Below are 21,530 nucleotides of genomic sequence, written 5' to 3' on the forward strand. Positions count from 1 at the left end.
AGCATGCGAACAACAGGAATATCATTAGGAGAAGTCAGCTCCACCAACTTGAAAGACTCCTATGGTGAAATGTCTAGCCTGGTAGTTAAGGACAGAGCATTGGACATTGTCTGTCTCTATAAGGCCTTTGAAACGCTGTCTCCTGTATGGTCCTTGTAAACAAGCTGTTAATGTAGGAGCTGAATGTGTGCGCTGAGGAGGATCAAAAACTGGCTGAAAATCTGGGCCCAGAGGGTGATCATCAGTTGAGCTGATGGATGAATACAGGATGAATACAGGATCCAGTCCTGTTCCACATATTTATTAATGATATGGATGATGGGGAGGAGTGTACCCTGAGAAAGTCTGCGGGTGGCACAAAACTGGAAAGAGTGGCTAATACTCTAGAGGGTCATGCTACCATCTAGAGGGACCTTGACAGAGTGGAGAAATGTGCTTACGGAAGTCTCAAGCAGCTTAGTAAGCAAAAGTTCAAAATCCTGCATTTGAGAAGTAGCAACCCACTAATATATGCCATGGACCAATGAACTGGAAAGCAGATCTGCATTAAAGGCCCTGGTGCTCACTTGTTCTGGTGGACACCAAGTTGAGTATGGGCCAACTAGTTTGCCTGTGCTGAAAAGAAGGCTGCAAGCATATCCTGGGCTACATTAGGTGTAGTGTTAGCAGCAAGTTGAGAGGTCTTCCCTCTGGCCCTGGTGAGGCCACAGTGGCAGTACTGTGTCCAGTTCTGGGCTCTGCAGTACAAGAGTGACATGGACATACTGAAATGCTACAGTGAGGATGAAGGGACTAGAGCATTTCTCCTGCAAGGAAAAGCCTAGGGACCTAGGACTATTCAACCTAGAGAGTAGAATTGGTCGTATGTTTATTCACTGATCTGGGTGAAAGCAGCAACGTTATACGAATATGTATGGATTTAGTGTCCTAGGCTGTTTTTTGTTTTTTTCTTTTAATTTATTGTCACCACAGTGCAGCATCTGCTTTCTGAAAAATGTAGAGTGTTAGTCTAGTTGTATTGAGCTGTTTTTTCATTATGCTTCAGTTTCTTTCTTTCAGGTTAACTTGTTCCATTAAAAATATCTCAATGTGTTTGTGTTTTCCCCATTCTTTTTCTGAGATAAGGTCACACTGAAGCTATTAAGAAAAGTGAACTGAGCAAAACTGTGCCCTCAACACAGAATTTGTCTTCTGACATTTCTTGAAACACCAAACCTTAGAGAATCAAGTTTCAGCATTTCTTACCTGCTTGCAATTATACAATGAATGGTCTTCAAAAAATTTTGTGTTCATCAACTAAAACATTTTTAAACCTATGCTTGCATACATTCTAGATGACTGCTGTATAATCTGAACTGGAAACTGTCTGCCAAATAATCACAAGAGGAATAGAGAATTTGAGGACTACTTGAGAAAGTTTGAATTCAGTTATGGATTATCTTTGATTTTTATTTTGTCATATGAAGAGGACTGAACAAATGTTTGAATACAGGCATTCTTAATGACTTTGAAAATAAGTCTTAAACCACCTCTTTAGTTTATTTCCTATTTTCTTGTATCTGTAAGAATTAGGTTGAACTCATAGATTCCCTATTTTGTTTCTTATTTCCTGTTTTTCTCATTCTGTCTTTTTTTTCTGAATGATAGGCACAATTTTTTAATTTCATTTTATTATTATTATTTTTTTTTGGTGCATTTGCTTGGAGTAAGCAAACCAGGTTTGTTCATGCTTGGAGTAACTTGATGATTCTACCAGCTCGTAGCTAATTGAACAATGCTTTAAGAAATGTTCTTGCTTTGGATAACGTATTGAAACACCCATGACCTAGATTTCAAATGTATGCTTAATAAAAAAGAAAAATCTATTGTGGCCAAAGCAATATTTGCACATCTAGATGTTTGTAGGTTTCCTGTTTTCAAACAATGCAGTTGTTTTCAGATGATTTTCTGTTGGATATCTGTTAAAATATTCTTCTACTTTAATTGTAAACAATTGGAGAGACTTCTTTGGCCTCAGTCTGCCTGTTCCGTTGATTTCTGTTCTGTAAAATGGGAATGGCTGCTGGCAATGCAGAAAAATTACATTAGTAAATTTAAGTCACTTACTGCTGTTTTAGAACACATGAAGACGAGAGGGAATTGGGGAGCGGGGAAGGTTTGTGAACATTGGAGATGTATGGAAATTCAAATCTAAATGGATTACTCCTATGGTGGGGAAGGTTGACAGGTTTGTTCTTCTCCCAAGAGCTTTCATGTGACCTTCCTTATTTTAGGTTATTTATCTTGTTTTGTTGGAGAGAGAAATTGGGGTATTTCTACTGTGTGTATACCTTCTCTCTGAAGCCTCCTTTCTTGAAGCATATGGGTTAGCTCTGGGCAGTTGATTATGTCTGATAGGTTCATCGTGGGTTTTTCTGCATAAGACCTCTGCAAATGGACTGCCATTGTATTTAGTTTTTCTTCCCCCACCTGATATATTGTTCTTGATTTCACACCTCTCTTTCTATCCATGGCCAATGATTCCCAAAGCCTGAGCTTATGCTTTCAGTTAAAGCCAGTTGTTTATTTTCAGTATTACCGTTCTCTCATATGTCCAGCAAAAGATGTATCTACAAATAAATGTATATCTAGGTTTTCTTCTTCTGTCTTCTGATTTGTTAAAACAACCCAACATCCATGCACTCTTACTTACATGAGCATATCTTACTCTTCAGTAGATTTCACTGGTTTTGTGCTTTCATTGGAATCGGAAATTGCTCTTATGCTTATATAAGATTTAACATGATGAAATCCTTTTAAAAATTGGAGTGTTGCTGTTTTATAGCTATCTGGTAATGATATTTTCTAATTTGCACAAGCTTATAGAAATCTATTGGTTTTTAAACCCTGTGTCATTAAGCTCTAAAGGCAAAGCCTACCTCAGGTTAGATGAGACTGATGCTCTGGCTTCCATAGCATCATTTTCCTGTGTTATTTAATGTTTCAGTTATGTTTTAAAAAGAAGAACTTTAATGTATAGTATTAACTATATCTTTTTCTGTGTAAAACAAACAATGACAAAAACAAAAAACAAACAAAAAAAATGCACAAAACAAAGTCTGTCAAATTACTTGACCATGAAATGTGAGTAAACTTATTTTATCTTGGTGGTATGATCACTTAAAAAATAGCTACAGTGCCTGAGTGAACAGGTGAATGTGAATTAAAGCATGCTTTTTGTGTTCTTTTCCCTTTATTTTCATTTTCTTTATTTGGTGAGGTTTTTTTTTGTTTGTTTGTTTAATCTGAGCACTATTTTCTGAACTAGAGTGGGAATTTTGTCTAAGACATCATTGCAAACAGGGAAGAATGTCTGGAATGCAGTAAGAACAATAAAATGTTCAAATTGCAGTTGTAATTTTACTTGAATTTTGTGGTGATTTAAAAACACATCTCTGTAACACCCACCCACCCACCCATCACCTTGCCATCATGTGAATTGGCCAAACACTTGAAAAATACTGTTTTTATAGAAATAAAGATCCTACTGGTAATTTTAAAAACCTCTCGTAAGGCTAGACCTTGTAAAAAGATGGAACTAGGCTTTTTGCTTGAAAAAGAACAAAAACTTGAGGAAAACAAGAAAATATTCCAGGAAAATTGGTAGCACAATAAAGTTTCTTTTAATGAAATTTTAAGGAAAAATTGAGAGAAGACAGGTATTTGGATGTGTTGCTAGGAAAGAATCTTGGATATTCACTGTTGTTGCACGAGAATGAGTTAGATTGGGTTCTTATTCTCTTTACCTGCATGATGGTTTACTTTGAAGGTCTTAATGAAACCTTAATTTAAGCTCTCGTGTCTTGAGACTTAATGAGTTAAGAGCTTACAATGTTAAGTCATTTAATAATACCATTTTTCTTTGAGTTCATGTAATTGTTTGACTATTTCTTATTTATTTCTCAATGAAATAAGATGTGGTATCACATAATCATGCACCATCTAGTCCTTAGTGAGAAACTTCTTTCTCTGTTGAGTTTCATTAGTAACAATAGCACTGTTTCTTTTAAATATGTGATTTTTGCTTTGGAGTCTTGTTTTTTTTCCTCTCCTCTTTGAAGTGCCACACAGTGTTCTTGGAATTTGTTGACTGCTCTCGTCAAAGGTAACTTATCTTACTTGAATGTCAGCGCAGTCAAAACATAAACATTACGTATGAAGAGACAGCAGTAAAGAAGGTTACCGTCAGCCAGAATCCAGAAGATGCTGGTGCTAACAATACAGTTCATTATCTTGGTATCTGCTGTTACTTTCCTGTGACAGGAGTGTGTCCATTCACATGGGATGGTTGGTGAGCTCGAGGCTGATGGTTTGTACAGTTTCCTACTTTTCCTTAGTCATCAGGCAATGAGTATGTGTGCATTGCTCAACTCTAAAAGCAAGTACAGATAATGTTGATTCTTTGCTATGTCAGCTGTAATTCTTTTGTCATAAGCCTCTACACTTCAATAGCAAGAAACTTTTGAAGCTATAGTGGCTATGTAATCTTCTGCTCTTTAAAAGAGGATGTGCTGTAATAGGAAAGAGCTTCTTATTACTAGGTTGTATAAGCTTGTCGTAGTCTGGGGAAGATTGTTGACTGAAATCATTAGATACTGATAACTGTAATTAAATATTCATCTGTCTTTAACTGCTTTCTTTTACTTTTATGAGGCAGACTTAATGAGCTCTGTGACACCATCATCATGGATCTTCGTATTTCAGATGTGACCAGCGATGTCCCTGGCAGCTCTCAAATACTAGGGCAATGCAGTTGCAGTTAAGAAGTTTCTGCCTTCATCCTCTGTGATCCATGGGTGTGTTCTCAGTATAGTGAATATCTGTAAGATGGCAAGAATGAAAGAGAGCTTTTAATAAACTCAACTCTCTGAATAAGAAACTGGAATATCTGCAGGACGATTCTTAGGCCCTGTCTTCTTGCTTCAGCACTAGTTTGTTTTCTAGTATATGGGATCAAGGCCTGTTTCTAGGGTGTCTCTTTTTCTCTTTTTAGTTTGTTTGTTGTTATTTTAAGGCTGTATCCTGAATCATTCTGTACTTTGATAAGCTGCTTCTGCTACCACTTGGTCTGTGTCCCTTGGCAGTTAACTTTCCCCTGAGTCACGCTGAGAAACTGTGCCTGTCCTTCATGTATGCAAATAATAGGTTTTTATGTTCCTGAATAACTCTGTTGGTTTCATATCTTTTATTAGATTCTTGCCCAGAAGTAGACAGCGTGTCAAGGATAATAGTATGTTTGTGATGAAGTTTGTATGTTTTAGACTTGTCTGTTTTGTGTGGGTAAAGTTTCTACATTCCTTGAGTTCAAGGATTCACAATCAGAAAATCTCTTTTCTTTGTGTAATACTTGCTTAGAAGATTTTTTTATTAGTAGCTAGCTGTTGCATAGATCTACATAGATGTGTATCCTTAAATAGACAGATGCAGCACTATCTTTATTCTCTTAAACTGAAAAAAAAAAACCCAACCAAAACCCAACCCATTACTCTCTTTAGCTAATTTTGTCTGTTCTTCCAATCCCTATCTTTACAATCAGATGTACTTTCTGTTTCAATTTTTTCTTCATTTCATCCTCCTTGAATTCATTAATCTCTATTCCTCTCTTTTACTTGTTTTAGAGTGTTTTCCTTTTGAAGCTTTTACCTACTGCGTGTTTTTGCCAAGTAATTTTCCTCTCTCCCTCTTCATTCCCATTTGTCCTGGTTTCACTTCATCACTATGCATAAAGTTGGGGAATTCCAGTGTTTACCTCAAGAAGTATTGATATTGAGTGAGAAGAGGCAATAACCAACATTATTACAGCAAAAATCTCCTAGATTAAACTAGAATGAATTCCTACCTTTTTTTCCGAACTAGAACTGACTTGAACTTGCGTCAGACCAGCAACATACATCATCTCTCCTGCTCTGGACTGTTACAGCAGATGCAACCCTGGTCATGGACAAAATGAACTCTGTGGACAGTTTAGAGGAGTGGCCCACAGACTATAGCAGTGATACCTGTGTAATTAATCAGGGTGTGTGATAAAATGTTGGGTGTAAATGGTATGGAATAAAAGGTGAATATTGTCCTGGTTTCAGCCAAAACTGTTAATTGTGCACTGATGTTTTGTTTGTTGCTGACGAGAATGCCCCTGGGGCCAGGCTGTGCCACGCAGCAGGGAAGAGCCACTGGCTTTATGATGTGGAATGACAGCAGGTTGTGGGGTAGAGCCAGAGCAGGTGGCCTGAATTGGGAAAGGAAGTAGTCCATACCATGTGAAATTACGCTGGAGGCTGTACATCTGTGGGGCAGCTGATGCTTGGGGCTGCTGGGCATTGTGGCTGGTGGTTGGTGAAGACTTGCAATGCTGGTGGGATGTTGGTCAGCAGGCAGTTGTACTGTTAGCTGGGCATCAGTCATTGGGTGTTGAACAATTGCATTGCATAGAGAGAGAGAGAGAGGGAGAGAGGGAGAGAGGGAGAGTTATCATTGCATATTTGTTTCCTTCTTTCCTCTTCTGTCTTACTAAATAGCTTTTATCTAAATCCACAAGTTCTATTGTGTTTCCAGTGCTGACAAAAATACCTGCTAGTGCTGCAGTGAACTATTGAAGCCCTCTTGCTTCAGATTTTTAAAGCACTTCACATTTTGTCACATCTTCATGTATTTAGAAGGATCTAGATGTATTATACTTGTCTCATTCTCTAGTGAGACAACTATTACCTGGAGGTGAATTGGTACTACTGTGTTCACTTCCTGGATGAATAATATGTACTTTTCTGTCCTTGTTGCCCTCCCCTTGATTTCAGAGAGATTTCTATCAGTTGTATGTCGCTATCACTGTGTTGCAAAGAATCCATCTCACTGCATTTTTTCTGTGCCATGCTTGTTGTTTTGCTGTCCTTGATAATAAAATGATAACGGCATTGCCCTATGACTGTGGGATAAGTGAACCTGTTCAGTTTAGGTCCTTACTTTAGGTCCTTACTTCTGATTGGGCCAGGTTGCTAGAACCAAGCAGGTTATATCTATAGAAAAATTGTAAAAGTTGTCTTGACATCTTGTTTGTTTGGTTCTAATCTTTCTCTGAAGGGAACTCATTTCTGTTAAATAGCCGCATGCTCAAAGATGTCCCCACTCCAAATATTCCCACCACCTTAGGTGAAGATCTCTGTTGTAGATTCTTCCTAAGATCATTTTGTCAAGGATATATTTTGGGAGGATATCTTCTTACCTAAGAATTTGCCAGTTGATTCCTGCTTCTGTCATCATCCAGATGTTCAATTTCAGTATCCCAGTTCTACCCGTTAATGGAGAGGGAGTCCCTGATACAGGGTGATGCTTCGAGTTTTATTTTCTCTTGGTTCTTTTACTGCTGCCTTTCTTTAAAGCTGTTAAATACTACAGTACATAAAACCTGCTGGAGTTGTACGGCAGTGTCTTCTGCCCTCTCTCTGTAGTTGTATTTGCAAATAGAAAATTCTGTTGGCACGTGAAAATCAGTGAGTTTCCAGCTGTAGTGAGTTTTAGTTTAGCAGATTTCTACTGACAGATTGAACAAGATCCGTCTGTTTTTTCTAATTTAATACAAGAGAAATAAACAAGAAGCATGTTTCTTTTTCTTTATCTCTCTCATTACAGTGTTGTTTGTTAAGCAGCCACATTTTTCATGTTTCTAAGTTCAGATTTGTTTTTCTATTTAAGGATAGAGCAGATACAGCCCAAGTTTGAAATCTGAGTTTTGTTAGAAAATCTCATTCACTAGAGATTTGAGGAAAAGGCATGTCTTGTAGTCTGCTGTGAATGTTATCAACACATTTGGTTTTGTTAGGATTTAGGGAATAATTCTGGTAGATATTTATTGATGAAGATTTTTGGCTGGAGTTGTAAAGTTTGCTATTGAATGTGATACCATTACATGATTAATTTGGATTATTTAGATCTTAATTCTTAATGGAGGAATGACTTACAAGAATGTGAGAGCAGGAGTGGCACATTAGAACTTGTCCAATTAAACTTACCATGCCAGTAAGTCAGAAACTGTGACAGATAAGCCATTTGGGCATTCTGTTACCAGAGCAATCCTTCATTTTTATCTTCTTTGGGAAGGGCATAAGTATGGGGAGTATTCAAAATTGAAGGTACTCAGATTTACAGGAGAGAATGTGGTCACATTTTTAGTGACATCTGAATTGGCTGACACATGCAAGTTGGTGAATTTGGAGTAAGTAAACCTTAGGAACAAAATTCATTGAATAAGAGTTTATTCAGAAACATTTGTTGTACTTCCATCTGTAATTATGCTGCCTCCAGACCTGTGTCAGACTTTCCATATTCCACAGACCCAAACTTTCTAGTCAGGTGACAACTGCCAACACTAAACAGTGCCAATTAGTTTATACTGCTGTAGTCCTTCCTGGCATGATAGCAAGAATAGAAGCTTCTTTTACTGTTTCTGCACCATCCTTTCCCCTTTTGAATCTAAGAAAAATGAAACATGATTAGCAAGTGGTATGGGATGACTTCTTGTAGATTAGAGATTTAGACAGAAAACTGTTAAATTGGAGACTGCTGTAGTAACAGCTAACTGAAACAGTGTTACTGCAGATAGATTTCTGATACTGGTTGAGAATTTTGTGTGTGGGTTATACGGAGTGTAATTATCTAGTAGTCACTTATTAGTTCAAACAGTGTGCAGGTCCAAATAACGTAGAATAGTATAGAAGTATTAATTTGCAGCAGTAAATTCTCACGTTACTCTGGACTAATCTTGTTATCCTGTGACAATGCTAGTAATAACATTTCCAAATAAATATTGTGTCATTTGCTATTACAACTTGCTTTGGGCCAGTGCTTGATCTTTTGTATTTTATGTTTGTTACATTGATGTCCAGGCTTGGAACTGATAATTGTTTTACATAAGACACCAAGCTGAGCGGTACAGTCGATGCACTGGAGGGAAGGGAAGCCATCCAGAGAGACCTGACAGGCTGGAGAAGTGGGCCCATGAAAACCTATTGAAGACCTCATGGTGGCCTTCCAGTGCTTGAAGGGAGCATAGAAGCAGGAGGGGGAACGGCTGTTTGTGAGGGTGGATGGTGATAGGACAAGGGGAATGGTTTTAAACTGAGACAGGGGAGGTTTAGGTTGGATATTAGGAGGAAGTTTTTCCCCCAGAGGTGGTGAGGCACTGGAACAGGTTGCCCAAGGAGGCTGTGGATGCCCCATCCCTGCAGGCATTCAAGGCCAGGCTGGATGTGGCTCTGGGCAGCCTGGGCTGCTGGTTGGTGACCTGCACACAGCAGGGGTTGGAACTGGATGAGCATTGTGCTCCTTTGCAGCCCAGGCCATTCTGTGATTCCGTGGTATATGAACCTGGACCTCAAAAACAAACTGAGGAATTAAAACTTTATTTCAGAATCTAGTGTCACGTGTGGAGAGATCCATCAAGAAAGGGAGAATGACGGGCACCTTCCAGGCATTTTTCTTAATACCATTGGTCTGTTCCCAAATGTAGGGGCAGTTAGAAAGAAATTTGTTGTGTACCATGGATATGCTTTCCTCCAGTGAAGGGTGATGCATTTGAATAATTCTGTTTGTTATAGGAAGTGTAGCTTAGAATAGAATGCCGTGGCTTATCCTTCCTATATCTAAAGGTGTCTTTGTCTCATAGTTAAGCACAAGGCTTAAAAAAATTATATTATTAGTCTCCCTTTTGTACATATTTTTCACTTTTCATTGCAGAGACCACTTTTATGATGCTTGTGTTTTCATGAAAGCTTTCTTTTTCCACATGCCCTCTGTTGTTAATGTTTTCCATTCCTTTCTGAACTTTATCTTCCCCTGCCCTTTACATTTCAAAAACTTCTGCCTTTGAAGTGCAAACCCCAGAACTGTGAATGGGATTATAAAGGAAGGCAGGGAGGGAGCAGGCAACAAAACAAGCAACAAAAAGGCAGCAAAAATAGTGCACCTGAATAGAGTGCCTTCAGGAAGGAATCGTTGTGAGCATAAAAATTTACTTCTGGGAGTCTCCTAAGGTGTTCCTGATTGATGATTCAGGTTAAGCTGTAGCAGTGCTGATTGTTGACTTCCAGGTAACATCTGTGATACAGAAAGTTACACGTGAAAGGTCTTCGTGGTGGATTTGGCTTTGAATCTTTACTGAACAAGGGCCTTAGTGTGGCCTTGTGCTGAAGCTTTCTGGTGATTGCCAGTGTAGTCTTTTTCTAAATAAGAGGTACACAAATACGAAGTCTTGACCTCTTGAGCTAGTTAGAAGTTCTTGAACATGTATCATCATCAGAAGGATGTTAATCCTATTAATGAGAGTTCTGGATGAATTCCAAGCAGTTAATTGCACTGTGTGCAGTGTGTTTTTTCTGATTAATGAAATGTTGGATTGTATTCTTTGTTTCCACTGTCACTGTGTTCTTTTACTAGCTAATTCCATGAGATAATCCAGAACAGACTTCACTTGAAACAGACAAGTGCTTGCAGAAAGCAGAATTTGATCAAAATATACAGTTTATTTTTGCCTACAATTGGTAGTACTGATAGTAGGGGTTTGCTATGTGTGTCTTTCGTCTCGAACACAGCTCCACCAGTAGTGAACTGTTCTATAAAGGGTTGTGCGAAGGCTGGCATTTTGTTGTAAATAAATATTTTTTCTTTTTTATTAAAAAAAAAAAGAAAAAGACGAGGCTTCACTTTGTGTTAATTGACATAGGATTTATTTCCAAACTGTTGGCATCTTAAACTGTGAAATCTTCCTTTTCCCTTTTGTTAGTGGAGTCAGTATTGTGTTTGAATGTGATTTGATCCCTGAGTATGTCTGAAATGAAATTAGAAAAGAAAGAAAAAACATCTGACTCACTCTGGGCTGTGACTTTTTGTGACAGTTGAATTTAAATTAAATTTGTAGTTTTTCAAGCTTGATTTCTCTGTTGCCAGTGCATGCTTTCTCTATGCTTGCATCCATCGTTTACTTCTTGATAAACAGCTGTCACTGCTAAAAGGATTGTCTGGGCTTTTTTATTTTTTTGCTTATTTGGTAGAGATGCTGTCCAAATTGACATAAAATAAATGCTTAGGCTGCAAACAAATCTGATGTAGTAGCATGCTTCCCAGCAACGTGGATTTGACTTCAAGGGTTTCCTTATTTCATTAGCAATCAAAAAATCATTGATTACTCTGCTGTAGCCTTAATTAGTACCATTTTTAGTGTCAGTCAAAACATCTTTTTGGAAATTTTTCTATTTGACCTGCTGAATTTTAGCTTAAAACTAATGCATAAATTTTAATGTGTAAATTCATTTGAAGATCAGGGAGTCTGTAATTTACTAAATAGGAGAAGTTGTTTTAGCAAAATCCTTTCCTTTGGAACAAAACCTAAGCAAATACTTACTAGTGTGGGAATATGGGCTTCCCATTGGTGAATACAACAGGAAATCTTCAGCTCTGAATTTCTGGGGGCTTTGTAAGACTGTTGTATTTTTTTTCCATGAATGTGAATGTTTTACAAAGGTGATGGTAAGAAGGCAAACAAGGACTGTATGTAAATTAATCACTACACAATTTGTCTCTGATAAAAGAGGATTTTTAAGCTTTCTAATGGTACACTAGCATGGGTAACACCAATTGCAATTTTAAATTTAATTGTGAACACATTGAACCTGTGAATAAAGTGACATGAACTGTTATTCAAAGAATCACAGAATCATAGGGGTTAGAAGGGTCCTCTGGAGATCATCTAGTCCAACCTCCCTGCTAAAGCAGATTCCCTACAGTAGGCTGCATAGGAAAGCATCCAGGCAAGTTCTGAGCCTCTCCAAGGGAAGCTTCACAACCTGTCTGGGGAGTTTGTTCCAGTGGTTTATCACCCTCAACATAAAGAAGTTTACATAATTAAAGGTATTATATTAATACCTTGTGTTCAGATGGAGCATCATGTGTTCTAGTTTGTGCCCATTGCCCCTTGTCCTGTTGCTGGGCACCACTGAAAAGAGCTGGTCCCATCCTCTTGACAGCTAAGGAATTAAAAAAAACAAAAACAAAACTCACCAAAGATGCTTCTGTTCTTTTTTTGGATTTGGATATGGGTATGGAATGGATACAGATCTACAGACAATCAGTGTCTTGCTTTAAGCTACAGACGTTCTGATAGCTTGCTAGTCTTTCCTCTAGTTCCTCTTTATTTCTGAACCGACACCTGTGGGATTATTTCAGTGTTATCCTACTGATGTTTATAAAAAAGAAAGTGATGTTTTAGTGAGCTGAGAAATGGTGCAAATGGCTCTTTCTTTTCTGCTAGGTTTTCTCTCATTCCCTGTGGTAAACTAAGAGTATTCTGTTATTCTTGGGGTGTTTGTTGTGTTCTCTTATAATTTCTTTAAATTTCTGTATGTTTTGGCAGGGGAAAGTCTTCTAGAACTATTAGTTTTGAACAATTTAAAGAAGCTCTTCAGGAACTCTCCAAGAAGCGATTTAAAGAAAAAAGTGATGAGGAAGCAATTCAAGAAATATATAAACTAATTGAAGGAAAAGCACCAATTATATCTGGAGTAACGGTATGTTACTGTTCTAATGGATGGATTATTTTAGCTGTCTTTTGTTCTATCCTAGCTTTATACTCACCTGCTTCCCTCTGCAGTCCAAATCCAAGTCAGTGTGTCTCTGAGCCGGGGGGCAACAGCTGTACTGAGCAGAGTGAAAACAAAGATTATGCAGTGCGTGATTATTGTGCTGTGGTGTGTATGGCACTGTCATTGCTTCTGCTGGGAGTTGTAGTACCACGTGGTGATCAGAAAAAATCAAGGAGAGCTCTACTCTGGTTGAAACACAGATGTTTATGAGGAGTGCTGTATCCAAATAAAAAAGTAAATTCAGAACCTCTTTAAACAGTTCTACGTTGATGGTAGTTGATGGTGAAATACCAAGAAAAATTAAGTAAAAACAAAACAAAACAAAAACGACCTTAAAGTCAACCACATTAATCCCAGAAAACCAGAAATCCAGAAATAATTATCATTTGGTCTAGTCTTTGGTTTCTTTGCTCTCTGTTTGTTTTGTTGTCTTTTTCTTTTTGGCATGTAAACTTTGATAAGTCTACTAACATTAATAAAATAAGTTTTAAACCTGATGTACATAGGTTTGGTTATCCTTCTAAATGTTCAGGTTGGACAAGCTTTTACTTTGTACTTGATTCAGTAGATATTGGATTGTTCACTATGGTCTTGAATAGTCCTTTCAGTCTAGTTCAGCTGCTCAAAGTTAGTTGTCTCCCTGAGTTTAGTCAGCGAATAATCTTTCCTGAAACTGGTTTTGCACAAATGAGCAGTGAAAATGTCAAGTGGAGAAATCCCTTTTGAGTTGTATAGTTTGTTAGGTTTCTACAGGACTTCATCCTATTGCTCTTGTGCTCCATTTGAAATAAGGGGTAGTTTTGATACTTAATGATGGACCTTCTTTTTCTCCTTGGGTCGTTTTAATTCATCAAAATAACTTGTTTTTCTTTCAAGGGGTTCTCCTCTGAATTGTGCATATTTATTTCCTCTGAATGGTGAGGCCTAAATGAATATGCACTTCTGACTCCTTTGTTTTCTGCATTTCAGCACTTGGGTACTGAAGTCATAGAATGGTTTAGGCTGGAAGAGACCTTTAAGATCATCTAGTTCCAACCTCCCCTGCTACAGGCAGGGACGTCTCCCACAAGACTGGATTGCTCAAAGCTCCACCCAGGATGACCTTGAACACCTTCAGGAAGGGGGCATCCACAGGATCTCTGGGCAACCTGTCCCAGTGTCTCACCACTCACAGTAAAGAGCTTCTTCTTAATATCTAGTCTATATATACCCTCATCCAGTTTGAAGCCATTTCTCCTTGTCCTGTTGCAACGTGCCCTTATAGAAGGTTTCTCACTGGCTTTCCTGTAGCCCCCTTCAGGTACTAAAAGGTTGTTAGTAAGGTCCCCCTGGAGCCTTCTTTTGTTCAGGCTTAAGACCACCAATTCTCTCACCCTGTCCCTGTAGGGGAGCAGCTCCAGCCCTCTGATCATGTTTGTAGCCCTCCTCTAGACTCACTCCAACAGCCTGATGTCTTGTGGACCTCAGAACTGGACACTACTCCAGAGAGGAGAGTAGAGGGACAGAATCACCTCCCTTAACCTGTTGGTTACACTTCTTTTGGTGCAACCGAGGATACAGTTAGCCTTCTGGGCTGCATATGCACATTGCTGGCTCATGTAGAATCTTTCATCAACTAACACCCCCAAATCTTTCTCCTCAGAGCTGCTCTCAAGTCATTCTCCACCCAGTGCATATTTGTGGTTGGGATTGCTCTAACTCAGGTGCAAGACCTTGCACTCGTTCTTGTTGAACTTCATGAGGTTGGCATGGTCACACCTCTCCAGTCTGTTCAGGTTCTTCTGGATGGCATCCCTTCCCTCTAAGAAGTCAACCGCACCACTCAGCTTGATGTGCTCAGCAAACTTGCTGAGGGTGTACATGATCCCTATGCCCATGTTGCCCATAAAGATATTAAATAGCACTGGTTCCAGCACTAATCGCTGAAGAACACCGCTCACCTCTGGTCTCCATTTGGAAACTGAGGCAAATGGAGAGAGACTGTAAAGATGGCAAAGGCTTGTGACTTCTTAGAATCTTGTGGATTTGCTGCACCTCCAGATTTCCAGTTTCGGAGTAGTTATGATGCCCTGAACAGTGGTGAGGGTGAACAATACCTGTCAGTGTCAGCTGATCCTGAATTTAGTGCTTGCAAAAAGGTGAAAAGACTAATAGCTACTTGCAGGCAGCGGAGATGCATCTACTGAGGAGAGTGTTAAACTGTAGAGTTACCATAACCTGAAGAAGCAAAGCCGTAAGAGTCAGAACAGGTGTGCCTGAGTAATAAACTTGACAGAGGATGGTCTCACTGTTCTGTAAATGAAGCAGAACTTGTGATATGTCTCAGATACCTGTGCAGGAAAGCACCTAGCATGGAGAGCAAGCAGGACAAATTATAAGTTCCCACAGTTGCAGAACTGTGATGTCATTGGAGTTCTGGAAGCATAGTGGAAGCTCTTCTGACTAGAGTGTTATGAAGGATGAATGGAGGATCTTCAGAAAAGATGGTTGGGAAAAAGGGGAAGAGGACTTGTGCTCAATATGAAGCCGTAGCCTGACTGCATGGGGATCTGGCTTAGGTCAGATGACAAATGAGTAGAGTGCTTGTGTGTGAAGAGAACAGACCAACACAGGTGATGTTGTAGTAGGTGTGAACTACAGACCTACTGATCGAGCAGAGGAGAAAGACAAAGCTTTCTCTTTAGGCAGCTGCAGAAAACCTCACAAGCCTATGCCTTGGCATTCAAAGTTGTTATCAGCCATGACAAAATATCTGGGAGTAGGCAATCTAAAAGACTTATTCTAAAATGGAAAAAAAAAAAAAAAAAAAATCGAGACAGTGATCAACCATTTGTGGAGATGCTCAGTTGAATATGCAGTGCACAACCAGAAAGAAGAATTAGTTAATAACACAGAATTATAGAATGTCTTAGGTGGGAAGGGGTCTCAAAGATCATCTAATTCCAAAACCTCTTGCATTGGACAGTTACTACTCACTTGATCATATTGCCTGGGGAGCAGATGAACCTGACTTTGAACATGTCAGGGGATTGGCATTTACAGCTTTGCTGAGCAGTGTGTTCCAGTGCCTTACTGGTCTCTGAGTAGAGAACTTCCTCCCAGTATCTAGTTTAAATGTCCCCTCTTTTAGTTTAAAACCATTTGCTCTTGTCCTATTACTGTAAGACCATCTAAAAAATCAGTCTCCCTCCTTTTTATGAGCTCCCTCTAAGTATTAGAAGGCTGCAATGAGATCTTCCCTAGAGTTGTCTTTTCCTCAGGCTGAACAAGTCCAGCTGCCTCAGCCTTTGTTCACTGGAGCTCCACTGCTCTGATCATCTTTGTGGTCCTCCTCTGGTCCCACTCCAACAGCTCCACATCTTGTGCTGGAGGCCCCAGCAATGTGTGTGGTATTCCAGATGGACTTTCAAAGGGCAGAGTAGGGGGAGGACAATTTCCTCCCTTGTCCTGTTAGCCCTCCTATTTTGCTGCAGTCCAGGATACAGTGAGCCTTCTGGCCTGTGACCGCACACTGCTGGCATATGTTCAACAGGAATTCCAAGCCCTTCTCTGTGGGGCTGCTCCCAGTGACTTTTCCTGAACGCGTCTGGGATTGCCCCAGCTCAGGTGCAGCACCTTTCACTTGACCTTGTTGAACCTCATTCAGTTTTCACGTGGGACCACTTTTTAAGCTTGTCCAGCTCCCATTGAATCTCATCCATTCCTTCTGTTGTGTCAACTGCATCACTTATCTTGGTGTCATCAGCAAGCCTACTGAGGGCATACTGCTCGATTCTACTACCTGTGTTTTTGATAAATTTGTTGAAAACTCCTGCTCCCAAGATGGACCCCTGAGGGACATGACTTGGCACTTGCCTCCACCTGAACATAGATTTGTTGAAAAACACTCTGGCTGCAACTCTCCAACCACTTATTTATGGATGAATGTGGAGATTGTGACTGAGCTCACACAAAGAAAGGAAATGTACAGAAGGCGGAAGGAGGGAGAGGCTATATGGTATTTTATTATGTATATGGATTATGTATTGGGAACATGATGAAGTAGGCCAAAGTTCAGCTGGAGCTGAGGCTGCAAAGAGCGCTGAAGAGCAAATAAGAACTTTCTGTTAAGTGTGTCATTAGCAAAAGTAAGAGCATGTGTTGATTGGTGGGGATGGGGATCTAGTGACAAGGGACATGGAAAAGATGGAGATGCTCAACGCTTTTTTTTTGCCTCAGTTTTGACTGGTAGGGCCTAACCTTTGGGGTTCATGGGTCCCTGGCTTGAAATAGTAACCACAGTAGAAGAAGATGGAATTAGGAATCGGTTCAGCAATTAGACACGTGTAAGTCTGTCGGACAAGATGGGTTACATACAAGGGTGCTGGAGGAGGTGGCCAGTGTCATTGCAGAGCTGCTGTCTGCTGTCTTCAAAAGGCCATGGCAACTGGAGAGGTTCACGGTAACTGGGAAAAGGCAAATGTCACATACATCCTTAGAGAGGGCTAGTAGGTGACTGTATCCAAGTACCTACAGGCCAGTCACCATAACTTCAGTCCCTGTGGAGGCTATGAAGCAAGTTATCTCAAAAGCACTTTCTAAACATGCAAAGGGCAAGGAAAGGATTTGGAGCAGCTGGTGCAGCAAGGCCTTTCTTTCTAAGGGCAAAGAAGTGGCGGATCTAATAAATGCTGTGGACAGGGAGTATAGTATACTCTGATGTCAGTAAGACCTCAGAGCCAGCTCGTTATCACCAAACTGGGGAGGTACGGACTAGATAAAGTGGCCCTAAAATGAGTAGGGAAATAGCTGGTCTGTTGGGCTTGGAGATGCAGTCAGTAGTGCCAAGTCCAGCTGTCAGCCAGCAACAGCTTGTGGTGTCTCTTCAGGCAGATGGATGGGACAGAGTGTTCTCTTGGCAAGTTTGTGAAAGACTCCAAATTGGGAGGAGTGGTTAATATGCTAGGGGTCAGTGACTCCATTCAGTGGAACCTTGGCAGGCTGTAGAAACAGGCTGATGGTAAGCCTTATGAAGTTCAGCAGAAGTAAAAGCAATTTCCTTGGCCTGCAATGAATTAATCCTATGTAAGACAGTAGCCCAGGGGTCCACAGGTCTTGAAGCAGCTTTTCAGGAGAGGATCTTGTGGCCATGATGTTGAACAGGAGTTAGCAACAGTCCTTGTATCGAGTGAACTTGTGCAGCAAGAAAGGGTCTTTCCCATCCAGGCTGCCTGAGCAAGAGTATAGCCAGCTGATCCATTGAAATGATGCTGCCCTTTTATTTGGCAACTGTGAGACTGTATCTCAAGTGATGCGTCCAGTCTGGGACTCCCTGGTGCAAGAAAGAGATTGATACATTGGAACAAGCCCAGTGCAGAGCCACCACGATGCTTGGGCTGAAGCGTGTAATGCATGAGGAGAAGTGGAGAGAACTTGGCGTGTTCGGCTTGGAGAAGGCTAAGGGGAGATGATATTTCTGTCTCTAGCCACATGACTGGAGGATGTACATTCTGACTTGATCTTCTTAAAGTTAGATGTGGTGGTTGTTTTTACCCCAGACATGGCCAAATACTGAAGTAAGTTTCATGGAGAGCTTGTGGAATCTGCATCCTTGAAGGTGTTCAGAGCTTGACTGGATAAGTTTCTGAGCAAGCTCATTAAAGCCTTGCTGCGAGTGAGAGTTTGCACTGGATACAAGCTCATATGTATGCAAGTGTTCCTTCCAACCTAAATCTTTCTGTGAATTGATGAATCTAAATAAATCAAGATCCTGGACCGCATTGTAAGAAATCTGATAATGATTAGCCTGTGGGCATGGAACAGGCTATCTGAGCAGATAGCTTGCCTTTCAATTTTTTTTTTTTTTTTTTTTTCTCCCTTGAGGTCTCTTTTTGTCTAAAGCATTAATTGTTCTATAGTTAGACATGAGTAACTTTTATATTTAGAGAAGGGAAAGCGTGTGCCTGCTACTACTGAACTGTTAAGTAGAGTTTCTGAAAGTGGTCATCACTGTCAGTGAGCTGCATGTGATTATAGATTTATTGTTATTATCAGTTGATTTCTTTATTGCGCTTACATCTAATCTAAACATCTGAAAAGCCGCTGCTAAAGAAAACTGTAGCAACACCATGGTACAAAGTATGTAGGTCTTGAAATGCTTGAGAGCTGGAGTCTAGAGCTAGTACTACTGGGGAGGAGAAGAAAGGGTCATTTTTAAATGCTGAATGTGCAACACATGATCTACCCCTTTTAACTAGGCATTACACCGCTTTCCATTGATGGTGTTAGGTCAGAGTACTGTTGGACTTAATGATCTGAAATTGTTCCTGGAAGCGGTACCACATGCAAGGGACATCTGGTGATGAGTTAGTTATCGCGTTCTTTTTGCGTGCTGAGAGGAAGAAGCATCCATGAAATCTAGCTTTTTCTTTCAAGTTTGATGTGTTCATGAAAACAGGGAAGGAAAAGAAAATTGGAAAAATATTGGAAAAAAAATAAAACAAAAAAGGACAGCAAAAAACCACCTTCCCTTTGAAAAGTTTTTTTTCTTGGTTGTCATTCTTTACAAAGTTTCTGGATGTTACCAGCAAATAAATAATACAGTGACTGAACTGTAGTAGTTTCTGAGCAAGCTCTCAGAAACTTTCTTTTGAGCTTTGCTGTTAGTAAGGGCTTGCACTGCATCCAGTCTCAAATGCAGTTTTCTTCTAACCTAGGTCATTTTGTGTTTTATGATTTTAAGCTGCAAAAACGTCCAGTGACATAGAATCCCTAAACCTCTCTGTGCAAGGTGTTTCTAGGCTTAGCCTTCACCTTATGGTGAAGAATTTTTTTTCCACGTGGAAAAAATTCCCATCTAGTTATAATTTCCCATGTTCGAAATTACGACAGTTATCTATTCTTTTCCCTTTTTTAAAAAGATATTTTTCTTTTTTCCTACTGTGTATTTTTAAACTGGTCCCACTGTGCACTTTTAAACTGTTTATTCTGTAACTCCACTGTTGAAAACAGCAGAAGGGTTATTCCTTCCTTCCTACCCACTACAGCTGAACAAACCCTCTTCCTTGAGCTCTTCCCTGTATGGCACACACTCCAAGTTCCTCACTGTTTTATCAGCCCTTCTCTGCAAGGTGGGAAAGAGTAGTGAATTGCTAACAAAAGCTATGCAGTCATTTTAAACCACTGAATCAATTAGTGTAAAGACAATTCCTTTTTACTTTCTATAGCTTCTGCTGAGACAATGGCCTGTTATCTTCTCAGTGTGACTGTAGTGTGAGGGGAGACTCAGTTGAAAGGGATGGGGAACGGTTATGCATGCCATTCCTGACTCATCTGGGGTGCTTCCACCAATTTGGAGATACAGTTAAAAAGCAGCTTTCCAGGAAAATACCTGTAAAAATACAGGTTACACTGCAGGCTTGTGTTAATGAAAACAGTTATGTGAGTGAATGGAAGAATGGTCGGTCTTGGAGAACAAAAGTGTTGATATTTTGGGAGTTATGCTGGCAGGTTTGCTTGATTTTCCAACAGTTTACACATTCATTATACTTAAGTTTGTTGTGCAAAATAAAACATTTATTCGTAATGAGAGTTTTAAAAAGAAGAATTGAGATGTTTATGTACACGTGTATCTTTTGTGGTATGCCTACTTTGTGGTGAACTCCATGTGCAGATAGAGCAGAAGAAAAATGAAGGCTTCTGTCAGCTCACAAAATGGAAAAAGAGAAGTTGCTCCAAGTAGTTTATTGCCACTAGAAAAGTATAACTAGATTATGTAACTTACTGTAGATAGTAAGTAGTTCCAGCAGTTGGTGATCAGGAGCAGAACTGCTATGTGATGAGACAGAATCATTTGTCTGTGAATCCCAGTGGAAAAGAAGGTGCTCAGGTGGAAATTGTCCTCATTCAGCTCTTTGTGCTGGTCACAGTATTTTTTGTATTTCTCCCACTGACAATGGTCAGCTTCTCTTCCCCTATTTCCCTCACTCCCTTTATTTTCTTTGTCTTGCACTACCCAACTGGAATTAGTAATGAAAATAGGTTTTACATTTTTTTTCCCCTTTGGTTGCCAGCTTAGTCTCTGTAGAGTTTTTGGAGGTGCTGATTGATTTTATCACAGAATCATGGAATCGTAGGTTTGGGTTGGAAAGGACCATTAAGATCATCTAGTTCCAACCCCCCTGCTATAGGCAGAGGACACCTGCCACTAGACCAGGTTGCTCAAAACTCCATCCAGGATGGCGTTGAGCACCTTCAGAGTGGGGACATCCACAGGATCTCTGGGCAACCTGTCCCAGTGTCTCAGTACCTTCGCAGTAAAGAGTTTCTCCCATATATCTAGTCTAAATATACCCTCATCCAGTTTAAAGCCATTTCCCCCTATGCAACATGGCCTTACAGAAAGTTCCTTCCCAGCTTTCCTCTGTGCCCCCTTCAGATACTGGAGGGTTGTTGTAAGGTCCCCCTGGAGCCTTCTCTTGTCCAGGCTCAGGACCACCAATTCTCTCACCCTGTCCCTATAGGGGAGCAGCTCCAGCCCTCCAATGATCTTCATGGCCCTTGTTTAGATCTACCTCAAGTGCTGGATGCCTTCTTGTGTTGGGAGCCCCAGAACTGGATGCAGTACTCCAGGTGGGGTCTCATGAGAGAAAAGTAGAGGTGCAGTCACCTCCCTCAACCTGCTGGTCATGCTTTTGTTCCTGCAAACAAATGGAAGATGTGCACACTGAGTTCATAAAGGCCATTCATGATAAAAATGATAGTAAAAAGAGAAACATTTTATACTGTGTGTGTTCTACTCCATATTTACACAGGCAAAGTCGATTTGGAAAATAAAAAAGCAGGATGCTTAGTTGAGCCCTGCCCTTCTATTTAATGTTTTTGTGA

At 40.0% G+C, this 21,530-nt stretch overlaps 1 protein-coding gene across 5 annotated transcripts in view; it reads left to right on the forward strand.

Annotated features, from left to right (window-relative positions):
* LOC122178588 (tubulin polymerization promoting protein) overlaps positions 1-21,530 on the forward strand; it is a 66,351-nt gene that overhangs the window by 23,852 nt on the left and 20,969 nt on the right. For all 5 annotated transcript variants that reach the window (XR_006178390.1, XM_042868833.1, XM_042868834.1 and 2 more), the window contains exon 3: positions 12,437-12,590. Coding sequence is in view for 4 of the 5 variants with exons in the window: in XM_042868833.1 (XP_042724767.1) it covers positions 12,437-12,590 (154 nt within the window). In the remaining variant the exon portion in view is untranslated. The remainder of the gene's footprint in view (positions 1-12,436; positions 12,591-21,530) is intronic.

Source organism: Lagopus leucura, unplaced genomic scaffold (assembly GCF_019238085.1).
Source record: "Lagopus leucura isolate 7727_CA_CO unplaced genomic scaffold, USGS_WTPT01 Super-Scaffold_100002, whole genome shotgun sequence".
Lineage (NCBI taxonomy): Eukaryota > Metazoa > Chordata > Aves > Galliformes > Phasianidae > Lagopus > Lagopus leucura.